The following is a 21,628-nucleotide window of genomic DNA, read 5'->3' on the forward strand; positions in this document are numbered from 1 at the left end:
GATCCCTGAACCAGTTTCAGGAGATGAGTTATTGCCCAGTTCCATGAGAGGGGGGCATTCGCCTTCTAGAGATACTTATCTCCCTATATTGCCATAATGGCCATTTGTAAATGGGAAATTCTTTAAAGACATTTGTGAGACTAAACAAATAGGCATTAAAAATAGAAGCGAAAAAACAAAACCAAAAGAGAAACCATAAGAAAAGGTCAGTGTGAGAGATTATGGCCTTTAAATGGCTAAATCAAGGCAGATAGTTAATAGCTTGAAATATGTTCAGGTGCATTGAGGTTATGACAGAAAAGTATGACAGAGAGACGTTCGCTCGTGTAATTTTATTCAGATTCTAATGCAAGTGTATAAATATCAAAGGGTTAAGTGGACGGACAGTAAGTCCGTTTATTTCGCGGACCTCCTGGTCCTTTTGTCCCATGAGAAATTGGCTCCATAGGACTTGACTCTTGGTTTGGATGTCCTCTTCTCTTGGATGTCGTAACTCCAGCCTGCGTAAATAAAAACAAAACAAATCGAAACTACATTTGGATTCAGACCACCATTATCAGTTGTTTCACTGATGGCTGAGGAACACTCTCACTCTGAGGAACACTGATCAACAGTGGTTCCACCCATGAACACACCTTGTCGATTCTGTACCAGTAAGTGGATGCGAATCGTAGCCAAAGCCCCAGGAAAGCTTACCGTTTTTTTCAGCGAAAGCAATAGCGTCTTCCTTGGAACTAAAAGTGAGGATCATGTTGGACAAAGGATCAGCCCTACAAGAGAGTACAAAGAAAAACATGCAGAAAATAAATCCAAATAGCGTGTGATGCATTATTTGCTGCATTGCAAATAATTTAGCAGACGCGCTTATCCAGAGAGACTTACAATTGAAGAGCATATTAACTTAAGTGCATCCACTAAAGTTTTCAAAGCAACAGTGCCAAAGAGCTGGCTCACAACTCCCAGAGTTTGTGCAACATCATTAAAGTGCTAAATGTTCACTTATGACAACCTAGCCTAGAACCATAATACAAATCATATATTCATCCAGCCAACATCTGTACATTTTGCAGTTAGTGCACTTAATTTCCTGTATTCATTAAGTGAAGCAGTCACATGACAGTGCAGTGCAGACAATCTGGGGTGTTTTTCCAGCTGTTCAAACAATGCTACTACCACTTTTCGTTGCGTTTTATGATTATAATTTTTATTTTATTTTTTTAAACAAAAACCAAACATATAATGACGCTGTTCCTCATTTTCCCCTCCATTTCAGGATGGCCATGTGTACAGTATGAAATTTTTTTACGCTTTCTAAAGGTTTGGCTGGCACTTTTTTGTGTGAAGGAGGGGGATTTCAAATAAGCCTGAATGCACACACACATAGTGAAATGTGTGGTACATGAGGTTGGCGAGAGAAACACACATTTTTCTCAAGATGTTAAGTGTGTGTAAAGCAGGCATGTAGATGTGACGTGAGTGTAAAGCAGGCGTGTAAATGTGAAGTCTGTGTAAAGCAGGTGTGTAGAAGTGAAGTGTGTGTAAAGCAGGTGTGTAGATGTGAAGTCCGTGTAAAGCGGGTGTGTAGATGTGAAGTCTGTGTAAAGCAGGTGTGTAGAAGTGAAGTCTGTGTAAAGCAGGTGCGTAAATGTGAAGTGTGTTTAAAGCAGGTGTGTACTTAATGGGGACAGCGAGGGAAACGTACGTGGAGGCCCAGCCCATCAGCGGGTTCTCCCAGCGCTCTCTGGTGTCGAAGTCAATCCTCCACTTGCGGGTGTTGTTGACCCCGGACTGCATGGCTGTCCGCGCCGGCACGAAGATGCGCACTTTTCGGGTTTTGATGTGCTCCTCTGGAACCCCGGTCAAAGAGGTGATGTCCTGGGACAGGAAAGCATAAGTAAGACAAGGCTGCGGGCCACATTTCTGCTAACAGTCCAAGCCAGAGCTGCACATATTTTAAGTACAGTATCTAAACAAATTAAACAAAACAAAAAAAAATCCAAACCTGAGTAATTAACAAAATCATATTTTAAAAAGAAAAAGAAAGAAAAAAAGGAAAGAAAAAAGAAGCATATTCTGGGGCAAGAAGGATTCTATTCAGCGATCTTTAGTGAACCCAGTACAATTCCCCAGGGAATTAGCTAACAAGCGACGGGAAGTCGGTGACAAAACACTGACAAACCTCCCAGCTCGCAGCCAGCAGCCAGGCTAAGGCTGGGAGACCGGGTCCCCTCCTTTCAATACCGCAATTTCACACGTTTCAACGGCCATTATGACTTCAAAGAATCAAATTTTCGCTGTCTTTTAGCTGGGGAAAAAAAAAAAAAACACATCGCTTTCGCTTAGCTGCCAGGTGATTTGTACAAAGCTTTTCGCTTAAACTCGACACAAAAGCGGGCTCGATATCTGTTCTCTGATCTGCAAAGTCGATCAGCAGATACACGTTATGAACTAAGAAGCCATATACAGTGCATGTGTCTGCTACAATGGTGGGTTTTTCTAAAGCGTTCTGTAAAGCCAACACATTGTTCGTTTTGTAAGCAATTCAAAACGCCGCCACCCTAAATGGTGAGTAAAATTAATGTGTGATTCACTTCCCAAAACATTTTCTTTTCAAAAGAGTCAACTTGGGCTGAAATCAGACTGAGGCATTCTCAATCACGGTTATTTCTTCAGCAATGGGTTCCAGGCTGGTCCCCATTTGGTCGACATTAAAATTGTCTGAACATTACTCACGTTCATTACCTGCAGAAGAACGAAACGAAAGAGACGAGTAAAAAGAATGTCTGGGTTTTTACCATATTTGTAACAATTTTGGATTACTGCTTTAATTTGCTGTTAATCAAAAGAATATGATCAATGTGCCCATATCTATACAGTAAAGCCCATTCTACGCCGAGAATTGTTCAATGTTCTTCTACTAAAAGAAAGACTGTTCAAGATGGATGGCAATTTCCGTCCTAGCACATGTACGGGTTAGTCATTACCGCCATAGTATTAATAATCCAGACTATGGTAAACACACATCACCTAATCCTCCGTAAACACATCGCAGACCTTTACAATTTTCTTCCAACACTCCAGATGCTGTCAGCCTAAAGCAGCTTGGATTGTTTTATAGGAAAAATAAAGTTTGTTTAAAGCGTTTTGTTTGGATACCGGACTAAAGGTTTCTAAATATGCCTTTTATGAAAGCATTTACTTGGGAGCATGCTCAGAAGAGACAGCAGACCACATTTCTAAGGTTTTCATTTTCAAACGTTAACTGCCTTTTTCCAGGACACTTCAAATTCACTTAGTTAAAGTTATCTGCCTACGTAAATAGTACTTGGTAAAGAAACCTATGTGGTAAACTACAGCAAAAGTTCTCTGTCGTATTTAATTCACACAAGTAGCTAATCCACAAGTAACTATAAAAGTGTGCGCAAGGTTGGTAAACATGTTGTCACGATTGCAAATTCAAACACATTGTACATTCGATTCACCGCCCAACATATTCAAAGTCTAGACTTCCATGATATTCTTGAATACATTAAGGAGAAAAAAAAAAACGGCTTCAGGGGAGACTACAGAAGGGACAGGGGCACAAAGCCCTATACAACAAGAGCGACGGAGGCTGGAATGCGGTGCTCCCAGGGAAAACTAGGAAAGGAGATTACAAAGGGAAAACCCACACTGTGGCCACTTTTCTTAAACGTACAGGAAGCAAAATGAGAACTATGAAGTTTGACACTATTCAGGGGTCTACAATACCTGGGTACGCAGACAGAATGGCCCGGCTTAAGAGTCGCCAGGAGAGGCTCGCAAAGTCTCCGTCACGCCAGAGCGTGTCGAGATTTCTGACACCTACGGCCTTTCTAGGAATAAAGAGCAGGGGAGAGGATTCAGACTCGCGGACCGCAGACCTACCGCGCTACAGACTGTTCCCTGTTTTTACAGAGGCTTCCAGTGCAAAACAAGCACGGTTTTTTACAGAGCAAAATGTGGGGCCAAATGGAAAACACTGAGAGCGAAAAGAAATCAAGGTAACTTCAAAGAAGAAAATAAAAGAGAACTGGATGAAAAACGGTTGTGTTGTGGTTTTGCAGAAGCTCTCTAACCGCAGGCAAAAAACCTACAAAACAAAACATGCCCTGCCGTCATATGTTGAGACGATGAAAATGCACACAGCAGATGTGACATCAGATGAATAACTACAGTATCAATTAAGCCATAAAGCAGTCACAAACAAATGTCTGTGTGCGAGAGCATGGACAGTCGCTCGCAGATCATTCGAAGAAACTAGTCAGATAGTCGTGTGCTTCCCAAAAATTCCCAGTCCTCTCAATTTTGTAGCAGGTGCACGGACATTATATTGTCCAGACATAGCAAGGGCAACTTAATTAATATTAATTAACGTTCCATCATTAGCAGGACTAAAAAACAGGTGGTCTACTCTGAAGGTCATAGGGTCGTAATGTATGTTACATTACAAGCTGGAAATCTGTGTTGCATGCCCTGCACAAGACTGTAGTCACTCGACCTGTGCGATTCTCTCCAATTCTCTCCGTCATCTTTTCTGTTCTGACGGGACAGCCATTGTTAGAGCAGCATTGTGTGGATGTCTGTCGGCCTGTTGGAGCGGCATCGCATCAAGAACGCACTCCGGGAGTGGAGGCCTCGGGACGTCGTCGACGTGCCGCAGAGCAAAGTTCGGTGGAACGCTCAAACTGCTGGCGGTGCCGTCATCCGCACTAACCTCTGGCCGCTATAAACGAGCTATACAGAGCAAAAACAGAGACGCAACGCTCTGTTTATGAGCAGCATTTGTCCCTGGCAGGTGCATATCCCACATAAAATAAAAGTCAACTCAACTATCAGAAGCTGGGGCCAAGTATCTCCATGACCAGTTCTTTCCCAGTAGTTTTTTTAAGTGACTTCCAGTCCATGAGTGACCCTTACATAGTTTGGACTGATTCACAGATGATGATCTTTTTCCGTAACTTACTGACTTAACAGGTTTCTACAGCCACCCTGTCCAAATAGATTAGCCAGTCACTGACAAGAATGGTCTTTCTGATAAAGATAACATGTTGGGTAAAGATATACCACATAAACCTCAAGATGAATGACAAAAGGCCTGTTCTCTGAATCTCTGAAGGCATCTTGGTGAAACACATTGGTTTCATCGATACATTTTTCATTTGTTTCTTAACCCACGTGAACAAGAAGCCCTCTTTAAACTGTCCTCTGAATCTAAAAAAACAAACAAAAAAACCTTTAACTTCAGTTTATTTTTGTATATGACTAAAGTGGGTTCCATAAAATTACTGACCAATGTTCTCTCTTTCGTTCCTCCTCATGGTCATTAGTTAGAGCGCCAGAACAAGGGGTGGAAAAAAATACACACGGCAAACTGGGAATAGCGCGATCCATCACTGCGCAATGACACGCCACTTACGCTCTGTGCGGTGAAATTTACTCGCTGTTACATCTTCCAGCCCCGATGAAAATATCATCTGTCGGGGGCAGACGGGTGCTCCTCTGGTGATACATTTCAAAAGCAGTCGATGTTTGTGGGGACCGGGTTACGCGGCACTAAAAAAATGCGGACTTGAAAAGCAATTAGCAGATGGAACTCCCGTCATCTGGCCCGCCACACATGCAGATCCACTTACTGTACGGGCCGTAGACAAACCTAATACGCCCGACCCATCTGTGCGATACCGCTTTCATTCCAGAGGGAGGTCTTAAACCTCTGCGGAATATTTAGCCGTCTAACGGCGTCGAGAATTCTTTTACAGCTTTGAGCACTTCTGAAGATCAGAGGCCTTTTTGTACCACTCCCCGAATTAATAAAAAATGTTGCTAAAGAAAAAAATGTCGGCTATACGTTGGGACAATTCTAATTTGTGTGGCTCTACACTGTGGTGGTCACGTTCTTAGCGTGTCTTCTCGTGAAGGCAGACATGTGTTGAGTGTGGACAGAGAAAGAGATACAATGGTACTCACAGAGTAGGCTTTGAGAACATTGTGTGATATCATCAGTGATATATCAGCATTACATTGCAGGGTGTAAGACCGATAGGCCAGTCAGTCAGTTCATCTGCAAAGATCAGGATCAAGCAAGGAAGCCATGCCAATGACCGAAGGACACCGAGCAGAATCGTACAGCTTCCACAGCTCGGAGACAGGTGAGAAGTGTCTTAACTCTTAGGGTGGGAGCAGGCTGCTCTTGGGTCAAGGGCAAGCAAGCCTCAACAAACCACTTCAACGCTCAATCTGATCTGGAGAACGCCACTTCATTGTACACACTGGAGCCAACTGCTGTCAACAAAGAAGGGAACTTCTTCACACCGCCAAGAGCCTAGGAGCCATATGGAGGCAGCATGATGAACAAGACCAGGGGTAAAAGCTAAAATATTATCTGTTTCAAGTCATAAATCATGAAAGGCTGACCTTAAAGGTCAGTGATATTTACCATTAAAACACAACCCACATTCAGCCACCTGTTACACAAGATGGCTCCTCTGCAATTCGAAGGCACTGAAACGAAATTGATCTGTTCAAACAGTCAGCCCGAAAACGGTCTCAGTTTTGCCACATACAGTATATACAGTGCACTTGAAGGAGAGCACTGTATATACTGTATCCATGTTCTCCATTCTCACACTCATGTAAGGATGGCTGCGCAGCTGCTGCAGTAATTTCACAGGACAGGGTTTCAAACTCTAAACGTCGCAGACACAGCTGTCTGACTCCGTAACCGGTCGCGCACCAGTGTACGATTGCTCTGTGCGTAGCGGTAGCCATACCGTTACAGAGGGATGCGATTGATACGTTTTACCGCGTTCTAGAGCAGCTAGAGCAATCCCACAAGCCAGTATACAATGCAGACTTTTTTGTATCAGTTTGATTAAAAAGAAAAAAATACATACAAAATACCGTGTGTGGGCAGAGCAAGATTTAACAGGCACACGCATGCTAAAGGAATTCTTGAAACGGTGTGTGTGTTTGAGTGTGTGTGGTGGGGTTTAATGAAATCCAGCCCAGCGCACCAGCCTGAATGTCCGTGTCTCTCGTTCTTCGACAGAGCGGGAACGGCCGCCGCTGGAGAGCCCTTTAAAGGTTACTCTCTCTTGAGTGTTAAGTAAATGAAATACTATTTAGCGGATAATGCATGAAGCCTCTTGTCTAGCCCCTTCAAACGGTCACATCCTCTGACCCAGTGCTCCAGACTGAGGCCTTGAAATTTTTCGCACAAGAATGCCGTGTGAGGGGCAACCAGACAAAACAGACACTTGAGATGTGCGTGCTTGTGTGTGTTGTGTGTGTGTGTGGTGGTCAGGGTAAAGTGGGGGGTTGACAGATTACACTGGAGGTCTGTTGCCGAATCTGCCTGACAAAGACCTCCGTTCAATCTAACCGCACTGCGCTTTGTTCTGAACTTTGAATAAAGAATTTTTGAATGCCGCTCATCTTGGAATGTTCAGAGGGCGAAGCTAACGAAAGAAATGTAGAGCAAGATGCGACAAAACACAACGCTCTCTTGATACCTTTTGCTTAAAGTCGTGGACAAGGTGCACTTGGTTAGACTGAAGAATATTTACCAGGAAGGCTTTTGCCTTCGCAATGATGAGCATTGTGCTGGTAATGAGGTGAAATTGCACTGAAGGGACCGTCGCTGCATGCCAAATCAGCAGGCTGGCACAAAGGGACCATTGAGCGCTGAATACCTGTTCAATGCACCCTCCGTGCCCCCCCCCCTCTCTCATCACCTGCTCCCCCCCCCCCTCCCCAAATCCCCTTCCTTCAGACTTGTTAAACTCAAAGTGCTCTCTGACAAGCTCAATAAAAAAAAGCTTCACAAGCAGTTAAAGGTTCTAGCGTTTCCTTTATTTGGGTCATCCTCTCCCTGCTTGAACTCTCTCCTTTCCGCCCAATAGGATGTAAGCAGCTGCCCCCGGACATCCCGCGTGAAGCTCCGTGTCACTGGCCAGGCCGCCAAGTGGTCTAGAGGCACAACGCGCTGAATCAAACTGCAATGGCTAAGGAAAGCAGGCCAGGCCATGGCAGGCCCCAGAGGGGTAACCCAGGGGCCACACCTCCGCGCCTCCCTTCAGCCTAGTACACATGCGAACGCTTGATAGAACCTGGCCATTATTTCTCTAAGGGGGCGTAGTTTGTGTCCGAATTTTCTCCCGAAAATTCCAAACAAACAGGTATTTCTATAATATCTGCAACTCTGCCTTTTCCCTATTTAAATTAATATGATCAACTGAGCGAAATTTACACAACATTTTGTGCACATTAACAGCTTGTTGACCACAGCAGCGCTGAGCGCAGTTTCCTCAGAGATCACACTGGCGCCTTTTCTGTCCGCGCAGGGCTGTGAGACAAAGAGAGGAGGGGCCCCCACGGCGCTCTGCGGCCGCTAGAGACGCCGCCGGCGCCCCCCGGCCCGGCCTTTCCTTTTAATTTCCAAACCAGACACCGCGAGGCCTCTGCGTTTCTGCAGGGTCACGGCTAAACACCTGCCGTGTGTCCGGCGTACAGCCAGACCTGACCTCACGTCAGAAACGTGAAGAAGAAAAAAAAAAACAGCCCTGCCCGTGCTTCCGCTGCGCTTGTGCGCGAATCGCATAACTGCGCTTTCCTGCTTTCATTTGACTGGATACACATCAGTACATAAAACGGTCTGCACGTTAGCGCTTTGTACGGAAGAGACTAAAGCGAGCATAAGCAATGCGGCGTTAGCCATTTTGCGGTGCCCGTGTTACGAAACGCCCGACAGCTACAGTGTGCGCATGCAGCAGACAGCTTCGTGGCCACACCACGTTCTGTGGGCCGAGTTGTTTGTGCCCAGCTTCATGTCACAATGAAAGCTCTGTGGCCGGCAGTCTGAGAATGGCTGGCTTCTGAGTGGGAGGCTTTTTTTCTGCACTTCTCTTTTCTTTTTTCTGCCTCTTTTCCCCTTTACTTCACAGTGGCCCCAGCTGGGAGCTGAGAGGCAGTTAAGGGGTTAAGGGCCAGTGCCAGTCTGACTGCTCCACCAGTCTGGGAGAGGCTGGCCACCTCGTTTTACCCCTGCCCCAACACGTCTGCTCAAACCTCACCCTGCCCCAAACACGTCTGCTCAAACCTCACCCTGCCACAAACGTGACTGCTCATGCATTTTCCTGCCCCAAACACACATCCTCAAACCTCCCCCTGCTCCGAACCACATCTACTCACCTCCTGAACCTGCCCTGTACCCACATCGCTAATGCACGCTACCCTGCGCCCACTCCAAACCATCCCTCCCACAAACACTCCACAGTACAGCACATCCTATACCACTGGCTGTTAAACTGTTAAATAACAATTATTCATTACCAGTGAAAAACTGCATTCATGCTCATTTCTGATAAACACAGCATTATATTTTGACATTTAGCAAACAGCAGATGATGCAGTTTTGAAAGTCATACCATCCTTTCGAACTGTGAACATGAAATTGTTGTACCTTCAATCTACGACAATGCATGACAGCTGAAAACATTACTTTGTGTTGCACTGACTGAACACTGATGAGTTACTGAAATCATCTGGCGAATGGAGTGGGTTGGGTTAGTGTGTGTTCATAGCACTAGGTGAGAACAGGCCTCAGTAGCCACTCCAGACACGAGGTCCAGTGAAAGTGTTCAGACTGTGAAGGTGAACGCAGGCCGGCACGTTCAGGGCGAGGGACCCTCACCAGCTTCTCGTCCACCGTGATGAGCTGCGACTCGCGCTCCGCCTTCTCCGCCGGCCTGCATGCCGAGGCGCTCACGGACCTGCAAGACAACGAGCCAGAGAGAGAGAGACGCTTCAGCCAGGAGCCTGAGGCGTGAACGCAAACGCAAACGCGAGCGGCCGTGCTTGAACGCGAACACAAACAACCGTGCGTGAACGCGCCGGCCGAAACCAGCCGTCCCGTAGGAGGAGAGGAGGATGAGGGGAATGCAAAACAAAAAAAAGAGAGGACGGGCAGATCCCTCCTGGCCCGTTCGGCTCGCTCTGCCGGGAATCCCACTTAGCGGTAGGTCGCAGACGGTGCTGGGCCACCGGCCAACTGTCACCTGCCGTGCAAATACGGGGGGGGGGGGGTTGACTTACTGAGAACAGAAAATAACTGACACTGCTGAGGGCAAAGACTCTTTCTCTAACTTACCCCCCCCCAATTCACAGTGTGTCATTAGAGGACAAGGCCAATCCCGGCCATGGAATCTGAGCTGGGCACCATTCCAACAGTGAGGGGGCGGAGGAGGGGGGGATGGGGACGATGGCGGATCAGCACTTTTCAGACTTTGACGCGAGGCTCTGCTCGGCTTTCCTCGTACAGAGGGGCTCTTCTCGGACAATGTGGCTGTGGCGCCGTGCCACCCTGCTCTTTCATCTGCGTAATCGCGCCAGTTCTTTGAACAGTACAACATTTGACGAACTAGCGACTCTGCGGGTGCCCCATGCCAAGAAACTTTGCAAAATCGTGCAGCTTGATATTAGTGCAGACGCTTTTCTTACGCCTTTCAGTTACAATATCATTGGTTGACCTATCACAGTTTGGACCTGAAACTTGTCTTGCACAGTGCTGTGCAGCAGATAACTCACAGAGAACACTCTCACAGAGAATGGAAAGAGTGAGGTGGTTGAACAGTGAGAAGTTCAGATGAGTCGCTTGTTCTTGAATTATTTAATGAACAAATACTAATTAATACCACCCTGATGAGCAGGCTGCATCGAGGGAATTTTTTTTTCTTCTGATGGTGCCCTGGCAGTTAATGTTCTATGTATGAAACAGCATATTGGACTGTTGGGCTCATAAGGACACTTCATTCATTACCAGAAGCCTGCAGAAAACGGGGCTGATGGCTGACATTATACGTCTGATTTTTATCAGGTCCACAGCTGTCTAGTTTGTCCTCTCAATAGCCTATTCATAACTATACAACACTGCAAAAGACTTCATGATTAAAGACGTCAACACCAATAAGGACATTGTGTACTTTTTACACCCACACATATGGACCTCGTTGTGTGGCTGGGGACAATGTCATGCTGAAATGTCATTGCATTACGATTTGCCTTCACTGGGAACAAGCCCAAGCCGTGAAACACAGCCCCAGATCAAGGGGTGTCCACACACTTTTGGACATATAGTGTATATACTGTGCAATTATGCGTCTAAGCCAAACATATTTTGAGAAAACACCTTACGTAATCTAACGTAATGACGTACATTTCATGGACAGGGCAAGCTAGCCTGCGGACCTGTTTACAAATACGTACTCGCTACTCACTAATGACGACGTTCAGCTTCCCTCTCTGCAGGGGACAGGACATTTAATAACACGTCCTTGCCGTTAGGTAACTTGCAAGAAAATGCTAACAACTACCGTTGTGCATCAATTTACTGTTCACAATGGGCAAACGCAGATAAAACCCAGCTACATTAGCTTAACAGCCAGTTGGCTTGTTATCTTTACAGGTAACATTAGATCTAACAACTCAGCTAGCAAACCATTCATGTAAAACTAGCTAGGTGATGTGAACGCCAATTCGTCAACTAGCTAGCTGGTTTGGTTAGCTAGGTGAGCTTTGGTATGTCATCTAGAAACAATGACGTGTTACTAAAAATGTTATTTATAAAGGTAATTCTGGGAAGACTGGTTAGCTCGTTTAAATTAGTTAGCTAGCTTGTGTTAACGTTAACTCCTAACTAGCAAAGCAGAAGCAAAGTACGCAGATGTCGCAAAACGTTCATTTAGGAATTGACTACAAGGACATTGCTGGAAATCTCTGTCAGTCCGTTTATGCAGTCTTTACGTCTTGCGCAGACACATACAGAATCGAAATTGGCTAAGTTAGCAAAAGACATCAGACCTGTCTAGAAATTGGATTTTGTTACAACGACTAGTTTTGGCTAGTTTGCTATTCTCAGAAGCTAGCTAGCTAGTGGCTATATAACGAACGGCAGCACCTGGTCATTCTGATGCTGTACACACGCCTTTTACCAGTACGGATGGATCTTGATACTGAATACAATGTTTAGTAGTAACAAAACACATTGATTAGAGAGTCACATTCTTTACCTGGTTGAATTCAGCAAAATCTTAGTCGCTGTATTCAGCAAAGATAACCGCCTTAGACCCAAAAGTGACATTGAAGACGCCATATTCCTACCGTAAAAAATAAATTCTACGGCAAGCGCAAAGGTTCAAAATAGATGCTGTTCAACATGTTCAGTTGTACTGTAGCGCACCATGACTGATGTAGCCTCATACAATTTAGTATATTAGTATTAAATCTTCTACTATCTAACGAAGATATTTCAAAACGTATATTAACACTGACTCAGGTCCGATGGACCTTTATGTTAAGGTAATTTTCTATAGATAATCATGGATGCTAACCCATATACTTTGATTTACTCACGACTTGGCAGGCCTAGTTGTAGTTAGTACAAAAATGTGCGTGTGCATGTATGTGTAAATTATTATTATTATTATTATTCTCCAAATATTATGTGATTAGCCATATTCTTAAAATTGCACTACCCACAATATTATGCACTTTCTGTTCTTTTCAACGTGTACTTGTCATGCTGCACTGTAAAAAATAGTAGTTGCATGAGCTACTATTGTTATTTCATGTCAGTAGTAAATCAAACTTTTTAAAAAGGTTGAAAATGAAAACTAATTAATGTACACCATTAGAAGATTTCATGTCACATATTTGGCCTAACTTCATTATTATTTTGGACAAAGTGAAAAAGACTTGACACATAACAGGGTTAATGCTGCTTTTGGATGATTACCTGAACTGTCTTGATTTGTGTGCACCAAACAACATAATCAAAATAGATCCAGTCATATTATTGCACCATTGTTCCATGGTATGTTCAATACACTGTATGACAAAGACAATAAAAAACATGAATTATAAGGGAAATTTATTTTATTTTCACTCTTCATATCTGTACAAATACCATCATAACTTTTTATATACATTTTACATTTACATAAAAAAATACAAAACTATATATTTTCAAACTGATTTTATGTTTTATCTTGTCATGTTTGAAAATAAAAATGCATGTTTAAAACAATGTGAAAAAAGAAAATTGATAAAGTCTGATATATTGTTACTTAGCTTTGTATATCCACTTAATCTAGGAGCTCTGCAAGAGCTATATGGAGCAGAACATTGGATATGATGAAAAATTGCATTGGGGAAAAAAGGCAAATGTTAATGGCACATTTTTGACACAAATCAAGTATCTTCCCAAAGCCATTGATATTTGAATGTGGAAAACACAGAATACTGCTACTGAATATTTCTACTCTGTCTGCATTAGTTCTCTGTCTTCAGGACAAAAATTGGCCTACTTTTTGGGGAAAAAGGCTCATTTTTTAATATTACTGTGCTGCACCATATAAAGTACTTTTGCAGAACCATTGAGATAGTCCCTTTGGTCAGTTATAATGAATTGTAAACAAAACCAGAAACATTTATGTACAATAGTGAATGACAGATTCCCCAATAAATAAAACACACAGGCTAACATGCATTTATGTGTAAAATAAACATCTGAAAAATAGAGAATGATAAGCTATAAGCAGATTTTTTACAGCTCACGGAATGCAATTTACAGCTTGCAGAAGATTTATACTTTACATGGCAGCACTGTACCACACAATAAATAACACTGCTTCTCTTTGGACAAATATATTTCTTCATAATAAAAAAGAAAGGAAATTACAATGAAAAACAAGTGAAAAAAACCTAAATAAAATGGTAGAGTCAGCCAGACATCATAAATGTATAAATTATAAAACACAAAACACAGTATAAATAAACATCTAGCAGACCGAACTATATGTATACTTTTCTTTTTTTGTCTTCAAAAATAAATAAGCATACACATATGTACAGTATGGACATGATTCCTTGCTCTAGGATGGTTCCAATAGTGGTGGCGTTTTTATCCGTGCAGTAACGATGAAAAATGGATATAAGCCGTGTAGTCCTGGTCTTCATCCTCATCCTCATCCTCCTGGTCTTCGTTAATGGCTATATGGGACAATATATGATAGCTGTTGTATGAACAAGAATCACAACAGCACAGAATCTCAGTGCATGTTTTCAAAGCTCTGTGAAAAGCCCCAGCGTAAGCTTTGTGTTTCGTTTTACACGGCTTGGCAGTCGATGGCGTACCACGGCAATCAACAATGAGCTGTGGGATCTCAAATTATGCAACAAAATCTACATAATCTAAAAAGTCAGGGTTTTCTACAAAAAGGGAGGGTGGGGGGGGGGTGTGTAGCTTGAATGGGCTTTGCCTCTATTTCGGCAGATTCCTGAAAGAAGGCAAAAAGTGCTCATGTGTTCTAGGATTTTTGCTTTTCATCATTAAGGTAACCTTTGTTTCTGACAGAGCTGCTGCCACCAGACCGGATGACACCTTGAATTGCAGCTTCACTTTAGATGGGCAGGCCAAGAGGCAGCTTTGAGGTATTTTCTACAATACATTTCACAATAGAAACAAAATTGTTAATCACACAGGCAGAGCGACAATAGACGTGGGCAATCCCCTAGTACTCCACACCAACAGTTCTGATGAGTTCAGACAGACAGCACATCTACTACTAACAGCAACATAAATTCAGCTGATAGATACTGGCTTTCTATTAACCGAGTTGAAACAAGAGAGCATTGTTCTACAAGCTTCCACTGCATATCCTGCAAACTGTAAAATGCCATATTTATAAATTCACAAGGTGATCATAAAATTGGTCCATTGGAATTGTTTACATACCTTTAGGCATGGTCACATTTAATTAAGTTCAGTCCAAGCAAAGACGTGGAGAACAGTGGTCATTTGCAGTGAAAATAGCATTATTCCATCAGACATGATGAAATAGCCTTCAGTGTCTTGGAATGTGACTTTGATGATCATGGCTACTGAAAAATGAATGGCAGCTCCAAAACACTGAGCACATAAGAAGAGTAAATGTGCATCATTGGTAGAATGAACAGTGTGAACAGACAGATCACATGTTGGCCAAATTGTATGACATACTAAAATGGCACCAATGTTACAATCACCTAATGCACATTTCATGAATGGATATACCCAGCATTTTTCCTATACACGAAGGCATAGATGTCATAGCTGAACTTAGTGCATTTGAAGTGATTGATTACAGCCAAAAGAAAAACAAAAAATATAAAATAATAACAAAAACATAAATACACTTTTTGCAAGAAAATAAAAAATATATAATAATAACATTATGGCCATGGCATTTAAAAGCTGCAAAGATATGACTTGAAGTCTCAGTTCAGTTTAACAACACTACAGCAATCAAAAGGCCTCAAGAGTATTTAAGGCAACCTGCTCTGGCAGGTAGTGTGTTACTAAGAAGACCACACACCCATCTAGTATTGAGTATCAAGATTCTAAATGCCAATGTTAGTTTTCAAATATATATTCCTGTTAGTTGTATGATGTTAATTAGTATCTCAATGGCTCTTGAAATGATTCATCTGTTCTATTTAGTTATTCATACGTTTTTTTTTTTTTTTTTTTTTTTTACAAAAGAGAATGAATGAAACCAGCACAAGAAGTCTTGCAAGTATTTTCATTCATAAGTCCTTTTTGAGGCTTATTCTGGAAGGGTGGGGGTTGTGGGGTGGAGGTTGGGGGGTGGTTTGTAGAAGTGAAGGCTGCTGGGTAATGTCTTTCACTCTATGGATTACTTACAGTTGCAAGATCCAGAATGCTTAACTTCCAGGAGAACCCCCAAAGCGCAAGCGGCCTGCTTCATGGCGCACTCGCTGCGATACGTGGTGTTATCGCTGGCGCACACGGCCTCGTCCGACCGACTCTCCGGACATATCTCGCCACACACGGAACAGCGGCCCCGGCTCATCCGCGCATCCCAGAGACACTTCTTTCCCGCGCTGCACTGAATGTCATCACAAGACTTGGCCTCTGCAGCAAAAAACAAGAAAACATTAACTCCCTGCATGCTAACACACGTAGGCTACCTCCGTAGCCACCATTTACTAACACCAAGTACTAACAATACTTGATTCTGGACAGGAATTTGCATAGGGATTAGTATTTTTAATTTACATATTGTTTTTTATTGTCCCAGAAACTTTGAGCTGACTCAACTGTTGTCAAGTGGATTTTAGTTTGTGCACTGTGTCATTGCATTGCCAATATCTACCACGCAAACCGAGATCCTAATACACAAACAAAATAAAACAGCCGGGAAACGTTTTACCAGCATAAATACATTTATTACTCCAAAATACATTGGTATGTAAGTACAAAGTGCAACATATTGATAATAGCCAATAGATAACAATGGCTATTACTGTCAATTAATGGGAAAATAGGATCCAGCTCTTTTGACAGTACAGACTTATGGTAGAGCTTCGTTTTATATTATTTGTTTGCTTTTGTACTTACTAATGCATTTCCCCTCGTATGCAACTCCAATTGATCGGCCAACAAGGCATGTAGCCCTTCTCAAGTGACAAGCGCTGGCATAGATGATCCCGTCGTTTCCACACAGGTATTGTTCAGGTGATGTTACTTCGGGACAAATCCGATTACATGTCACACAATACGCATTATTGGTCTGGTCCACTACGCACGTAGAGCTTCCCGGGCACAAAACATCACGACATGTCTCTGTACAAAGTCGAAAAAATGAAAAACAAAATTAGAATTACATTTTTAAAAATAAAAGTGCCTCTCGCGTCATCTCATGCTTAAGTCTCCCTTCTCACTATCATCGTGCAATAAATGTCGGTCTTTGTAATTCTACGGCCAAGCAGTTGGCTATAAATCCCCATTTTAAAGTATTACTGGGGTAACATGGTCAACAACAGCCACTGACAGTAAACACCTGTAACAAGCTGGAAAACAACGCCGGATAACTTACTCTTGCATTTGCCCTGATATTGCACCTCGAGGTCTGGGTGACCTTTACACCTCGCTTTCAGCAAGGCGCACTCGTCTCTGTACGTCTTCCCATCGGTGCCGCAGACAGGTCCTTTCCAGGTCACGTTTGAACAGTCCGGGGCGCAGACGCAGCGAGGCTTGCTCCTCTTGTTCATTTTACATCGTTTTCCCGGACCACAGTCGACGTTGTCACATGTTTCTGTAATTAAATTATTCACTTAGCCAATAGGATCAAATTAATGCATATACTCGCGTCGTATTTGCACACAGGATATCGCAGATGATCACAAATAGCCAAGCTAAACATCGTCGAACAATATACTGCTACTAATTGTGTTAAATAGTAGACTGCTATAAATACTTGCAATTGACCCAGTTTGCAACTGCAGGTTGAAATAAATGCATCGGAGAAAGTAATGCCAAGACAGACAGAAGACAGCCACCTTTGCAGGGCATGCAGTTTGGAGCTCCACCACTGAAGATCATCCACCTAAACAGCGTGCTATTCGGGACGTCTTCCTCAGTCCACGAGGTCCCTAGTCGACCTCCTCTACAACATTCTTCTCTGCTCATTCCAGAAAGGTAGAGGACCTGGCACCTTCCGTTATTCCCCTGCTGCAGCCAGCAGTTACCAGCTGTAAAATAAATAAATAAAGAAGCCAGTCGAATTAACGTCTGAGGGCACTGACCCAGACACAACACGCGCACCATGTCTTGGCTTATGCCCCCACCCCCGCCCGTCCTCCTCCCACATGTCGTATTTTGTCAGATTTTGCAATTTAACACTTGCTGTCTGATCTCTGTCTATCTACTGACAGTGTGTCGAATAAATTTGGAAACTGTGCAGCATAGCCTACAGCGTGAAATTTCCAACCACATAGCGCCTATAGCCATTTGGACAAGCCATTACTCCTTATGTTAGGAGCTTCATGGTTCTTAAACAGAAATTTGCACGAGCCTACTACCAAATACTCGCATTAATATGTGCTTCAGTTTTCCTAGATTAGCAGCCATGTGTAACTACAACACATGTTTGTCTTTTTACGTTATATTTTTCATATAGTTATTATAATTATACCAATTGTTAAGAGTAATAGTTTTATACTTGATTCGGTTTCTCCCACGCACTCTCACACATTGCTTTTGTAATCTAGCCTATTCATAAGCAGCCCAAAGCAATCTGTGTCAGTCAGCATTTATCAAAGAAAGAGTAGGGCGAGACGCAACAATCTAGGCACCGTGGCGCAACGGACCCAGCTATGCGGTCACGCAAGGTTTGTGTTAGCCTACTTCGTAATTATTCTACCAGGGCGAAAGTTTCTGGATGAGTTGGGCATTGGATTTCATGAACTACCTAATGACTCAAAGCTAAGTAGCCTTTCTGGTTTCGTCGTTGTGGCAATCGATTTAGGTCAGCAATGTCAGGGTTCTGATCCAAGCTAAAATGTTAGGATTTTCGATTATAATGACAGTATGTTATCATGTAATACAGTTAATCCCGACATATGTCCCTGGCAATAAATTGATTTTATTCCACGTGTAAATTTCCCACCGCAAATCTCTGAGCTGAAAGGGAATTTTTACCTGAAGTTGTCATCAGATATTCTGAACAATGCTCATGTAGGCTGCTTTTCTAGCGTATTGCCTACACCATAGCATTAACAACATCGACAACAACGACAATAATAATAATAATAATAATAATAATAATAATACAGTTTACTGCGTTGGGTAAAAATGAACTATTTTATTGTATTCTATCTAGAATCCAAGTGGTAAATGATTTATGTGCAAATTAAAGCATGTTTCACGGTAACGCAGAAATGTAGGCTGAAGAAATCGGGCAACCAGGCACTTTTAAATAGCACTTTTTTTAGCGCACCTGCTCCTTGGAACCCGTTGCACGGCAAAGCACATGCCACAAGTAGTCAAGTAGCAAGTTCTGTCAAAATAACTGGAAGTATTTATAAAAACTTTTCCACTGTGATCAGTTGGCTAAAATTTTGTTTGTTTGATTGGTTAATGTTTACACTCCCACCCACATACTTCAGGCGAAATCGTTACAAACGTATTTATTGGCACAAACTTAAAAAAAAAAAGTAATATGGTGCAAAACAATAATGTAATTGATCACTTACCGAACACTTTCTGATCTTCAATGAAATAGCAGAGCCATACGAGTAAGAAAAACATGCCCGGCTGGAGCTGGCGTTGCTTTAGCATCCTTAGCATGTTGGAGGCAAAGTGAGCGAGTCTATTGGAACAGGCAGCGGTAAAGTAATCTTCTTAAGAAGGCAGTGTTGAATGAATGTCAGTCTGTGAATGCAGCCTCTCTTTTTAAATCTATAAGGGTCTCAGGCCGACTGTCTGTGGTGGGCGGTCTTCTAATCGGTGGGGGTGGGGAGAAAGGTTTTTTTTTTTTTAGTTATTTCAATCCCAATCAGGTGACATCTCTTGTCGAAACTTTCCCTCGCTGCAAGAGTATACAGTGGGAGACCATGTGTAGTGCGCGCGTCATAGTGAACAGAGAAGGAACTGAAGTGGATTAATATAGCGATATTCATATGAGAGAGAGCGATAGTTAAAGAGAGAGAGGGAGAGTGCGAGAGAGTATTGTATTCATTAAGTTTTACGTTTATTTTTCTGTAGAAAGGCACAGGCTTTTGGATTTTTTTTCCTCAAGGCATAGGCTACTAGCCTATCGTGATTGTTTATTCACTTAATAGCCTACGTTACACATTAGCGTTGATGCTCACTATTAAGACTTGCATTAGTTTGTATGAGTTAGCACATTTCAGATGTTTCAAATCCAAGTTTACAATGTAATGCTGAATCCCTCGATGCCAATAAAGTTATTAAGCAGGTATTATTAATATGAATATGTAGATGTATTGCGCCTATATCTCTTTATACTACTACTACTACTACTACTACTACTACTAATAATAATAATAATAGTAGTAGTAACACTGAATTGTCTCTCGAGTGTCTCCCCTTTCAACTTGTCCGCTGATAACCGATATTTTTCCACCAACTGCTGATAGTGTTAATCTTTTAGTGAGATGGGATCTGTATTGGCAGCATTGCATTGCATTGTCTAGACAATAATAGATGTCAGAATACAGGCGTGCTAATATTAGCACAGACAGTTGTTTGGGTTCCTCGGTCAGGTCAATCATTTAAATATATCCAACCCGGTTTGCAAATAGCCGTCGGAGTAAAGTAAGAGTATTGCATTACACTGGGGTGGTATACACCAAAGCATCGGTTGTTTTGAGAAAAGCCGTTCTGTTAGTTCACAGAGAAGTCCGCGTGCGACCTCTTCAGCAGTAGTACGCCAGCTGCAGATGGCTGGCGAGTTACTTAGAATTACTTAGGCTACTGAGAAATAATAAAACATGTCATGTGTCATCCGTTTCCTATGCAGTTGCGCTTAGACTATGCACTTTGATGGTCCCTTAAGCTCTCAAATCCAGAAAACACTATTGAATGCTTCTTCAAAAATGAAAAATAAGATATAATACATAACTACTTTCTGTATTGAAAAATGGTGATCTGATTGTTTATCACATAACTTCATGAATGACCTGTTGCATTCTTAAAGGAATAATTTGGCCACATATGGAAAATCCATTGCGCTGCTCATTTCTCCCTAACTTCAAACAGAGCAATTACAGACTAGCTCTGTGACACCCGCTGTCCTTTCCTCCCTTTGATTGGTGGTGTTCACCTTCAGAGTTTGATGACACTGATCTTTATTGATGTACATGGAAACTGACCGAGATGCTCATTTTAATGTGCACTGGAATCCACAATTCTTGATTGAGCTTAGAGGGCAGGGGTGTGTCCAATGGGGAGGGTGGGGTGGCATGGGCCCCCCCTTTGGAATTTGATTGGCCAACCCAGGTGCCACCCCTATTTTTCCACCTAAAATAGGGCATTATCATTTGCTGATATAACTGTTGGGGATAGTGTTTCCCCCCTTAGCCCTTACTGAGTATGTAAATCCTGGTGAACCCCAACCCCCCCCCGTTTGAGGGGCATGAGTGTGACAGGTGAGGGTGCTCGCCGGACGCAAAGGCTTCCTATTTCAAACAGCTTGGGAACGTACTCGAAAATCAGTTTCAACCTAATGAAGCTGACAGTTTGACAGAGGGGGACTGGGAATTCAGCTGAGAAATTGCAGGTTTAAATCTCAGCAGTACTGCTGTTGTATATTTTGGCAAAGTACCTAGCCTTAATTGCTACAGTAAATACATATGTGTAGATTGACAGTGTTTAATAATGTAAGGGTATTGAATAAACTAGTCCACATTGTACTGATAATATTTAGTTTAAAGTAGAACACATGTAGGAATAATGCTCTAGTCTGACATTTGTCCTATATGCATCAATGTCTATAGTCCCCTGGAATTTCAACAGCATCTTAGAAGATATCTGTCAGTTGTAAAACGTTTTCCCCCTAATCCGCTCTATTGGGATAATAAATCCCACATTATTCCTCATTAGGCATTATAAGGTGGAGCATTTTAGCACTTGGCAACCCTGGATGGTTCCTTGACTTTGATAAACTGTGAATGTAGTATTGGGTTTCCCCTAGTGGCAGACAGGGAGTACTACATATGTTCTCACCTCAAGAGAATACCTGCCAGG

General features: G+C 42.6%; 2 protein-coding genes across 2 annotated transcripts; both read right to left on the reverse strand.

Annotated features, from left to right (window-relative positions):
• Positions 1-313: 313 nt before the first annotated feature.
• Positions 314-12,245, reverse strand: ndufs4 (NADH:ubiquinone oxidoreductase subunit S4). The gene is made up of 5 exons (XM_064296686.1): positions 12,087-12,245; positions 9,713-9,791; positions 1,703-1,875; positions 697-770; positions 314-500 (listed from the first exon to the last, which is right to left on the reverse strand). The coding sequence occupies exons 1-5, from the start codon at positions 12,167-12,169 to the stop codon at positions 397-399; spliced, it is 513 nt and encodes a 170-aa protein (XP_064152756.1). The 5' UTR covers positions 12,170-12,245; the 3' UTR covers positions 314-396.
• A 688-nt stretch (positions 12,246-12,933) lies between these two features.
• Positions 12,934-19,423, reverse strand: LOC135233294 (follistatin-A). Its single transcript, XM_064296687.1, has 6 exons — positions 19,114-19,423; positions 17,419-17,610; positions 16,956-17,174; positions 16,478-16,702; positions 15,761-15,991; positions 12,934-14,067 (listed from the first exon to the last, which is right to left on the reverse strand). Exons 1-6 carry the CDS (start codon positions 19,205-19,207, stop codon positions 13,979-13,981), a joined length of 1,050 nt encoding a protein of 349 aa, XP_064152757.1. The 5' UTR covers positions 19,208-19,423; the 3' UTR covers positions 12,934-13,978.
• Between the last annotated feature and the right edge of the window lie 2,205 nt (positions 19,424-21,628).

This window comes from Anguilla rostrata, chromosome 10 (genome assembly GCF_018555375.3).
Source record: "Anguilla rostrata isolate EN2019 chromosome 10, ASM1855537v3, whole genome shotgun sequence".
Lineage (NCBI taxonomy): Eukaryota > Metazoa > Chordata > Actinopteri > Anguilliformes > Anguillidae > Anguilla > Anguilla rostrata.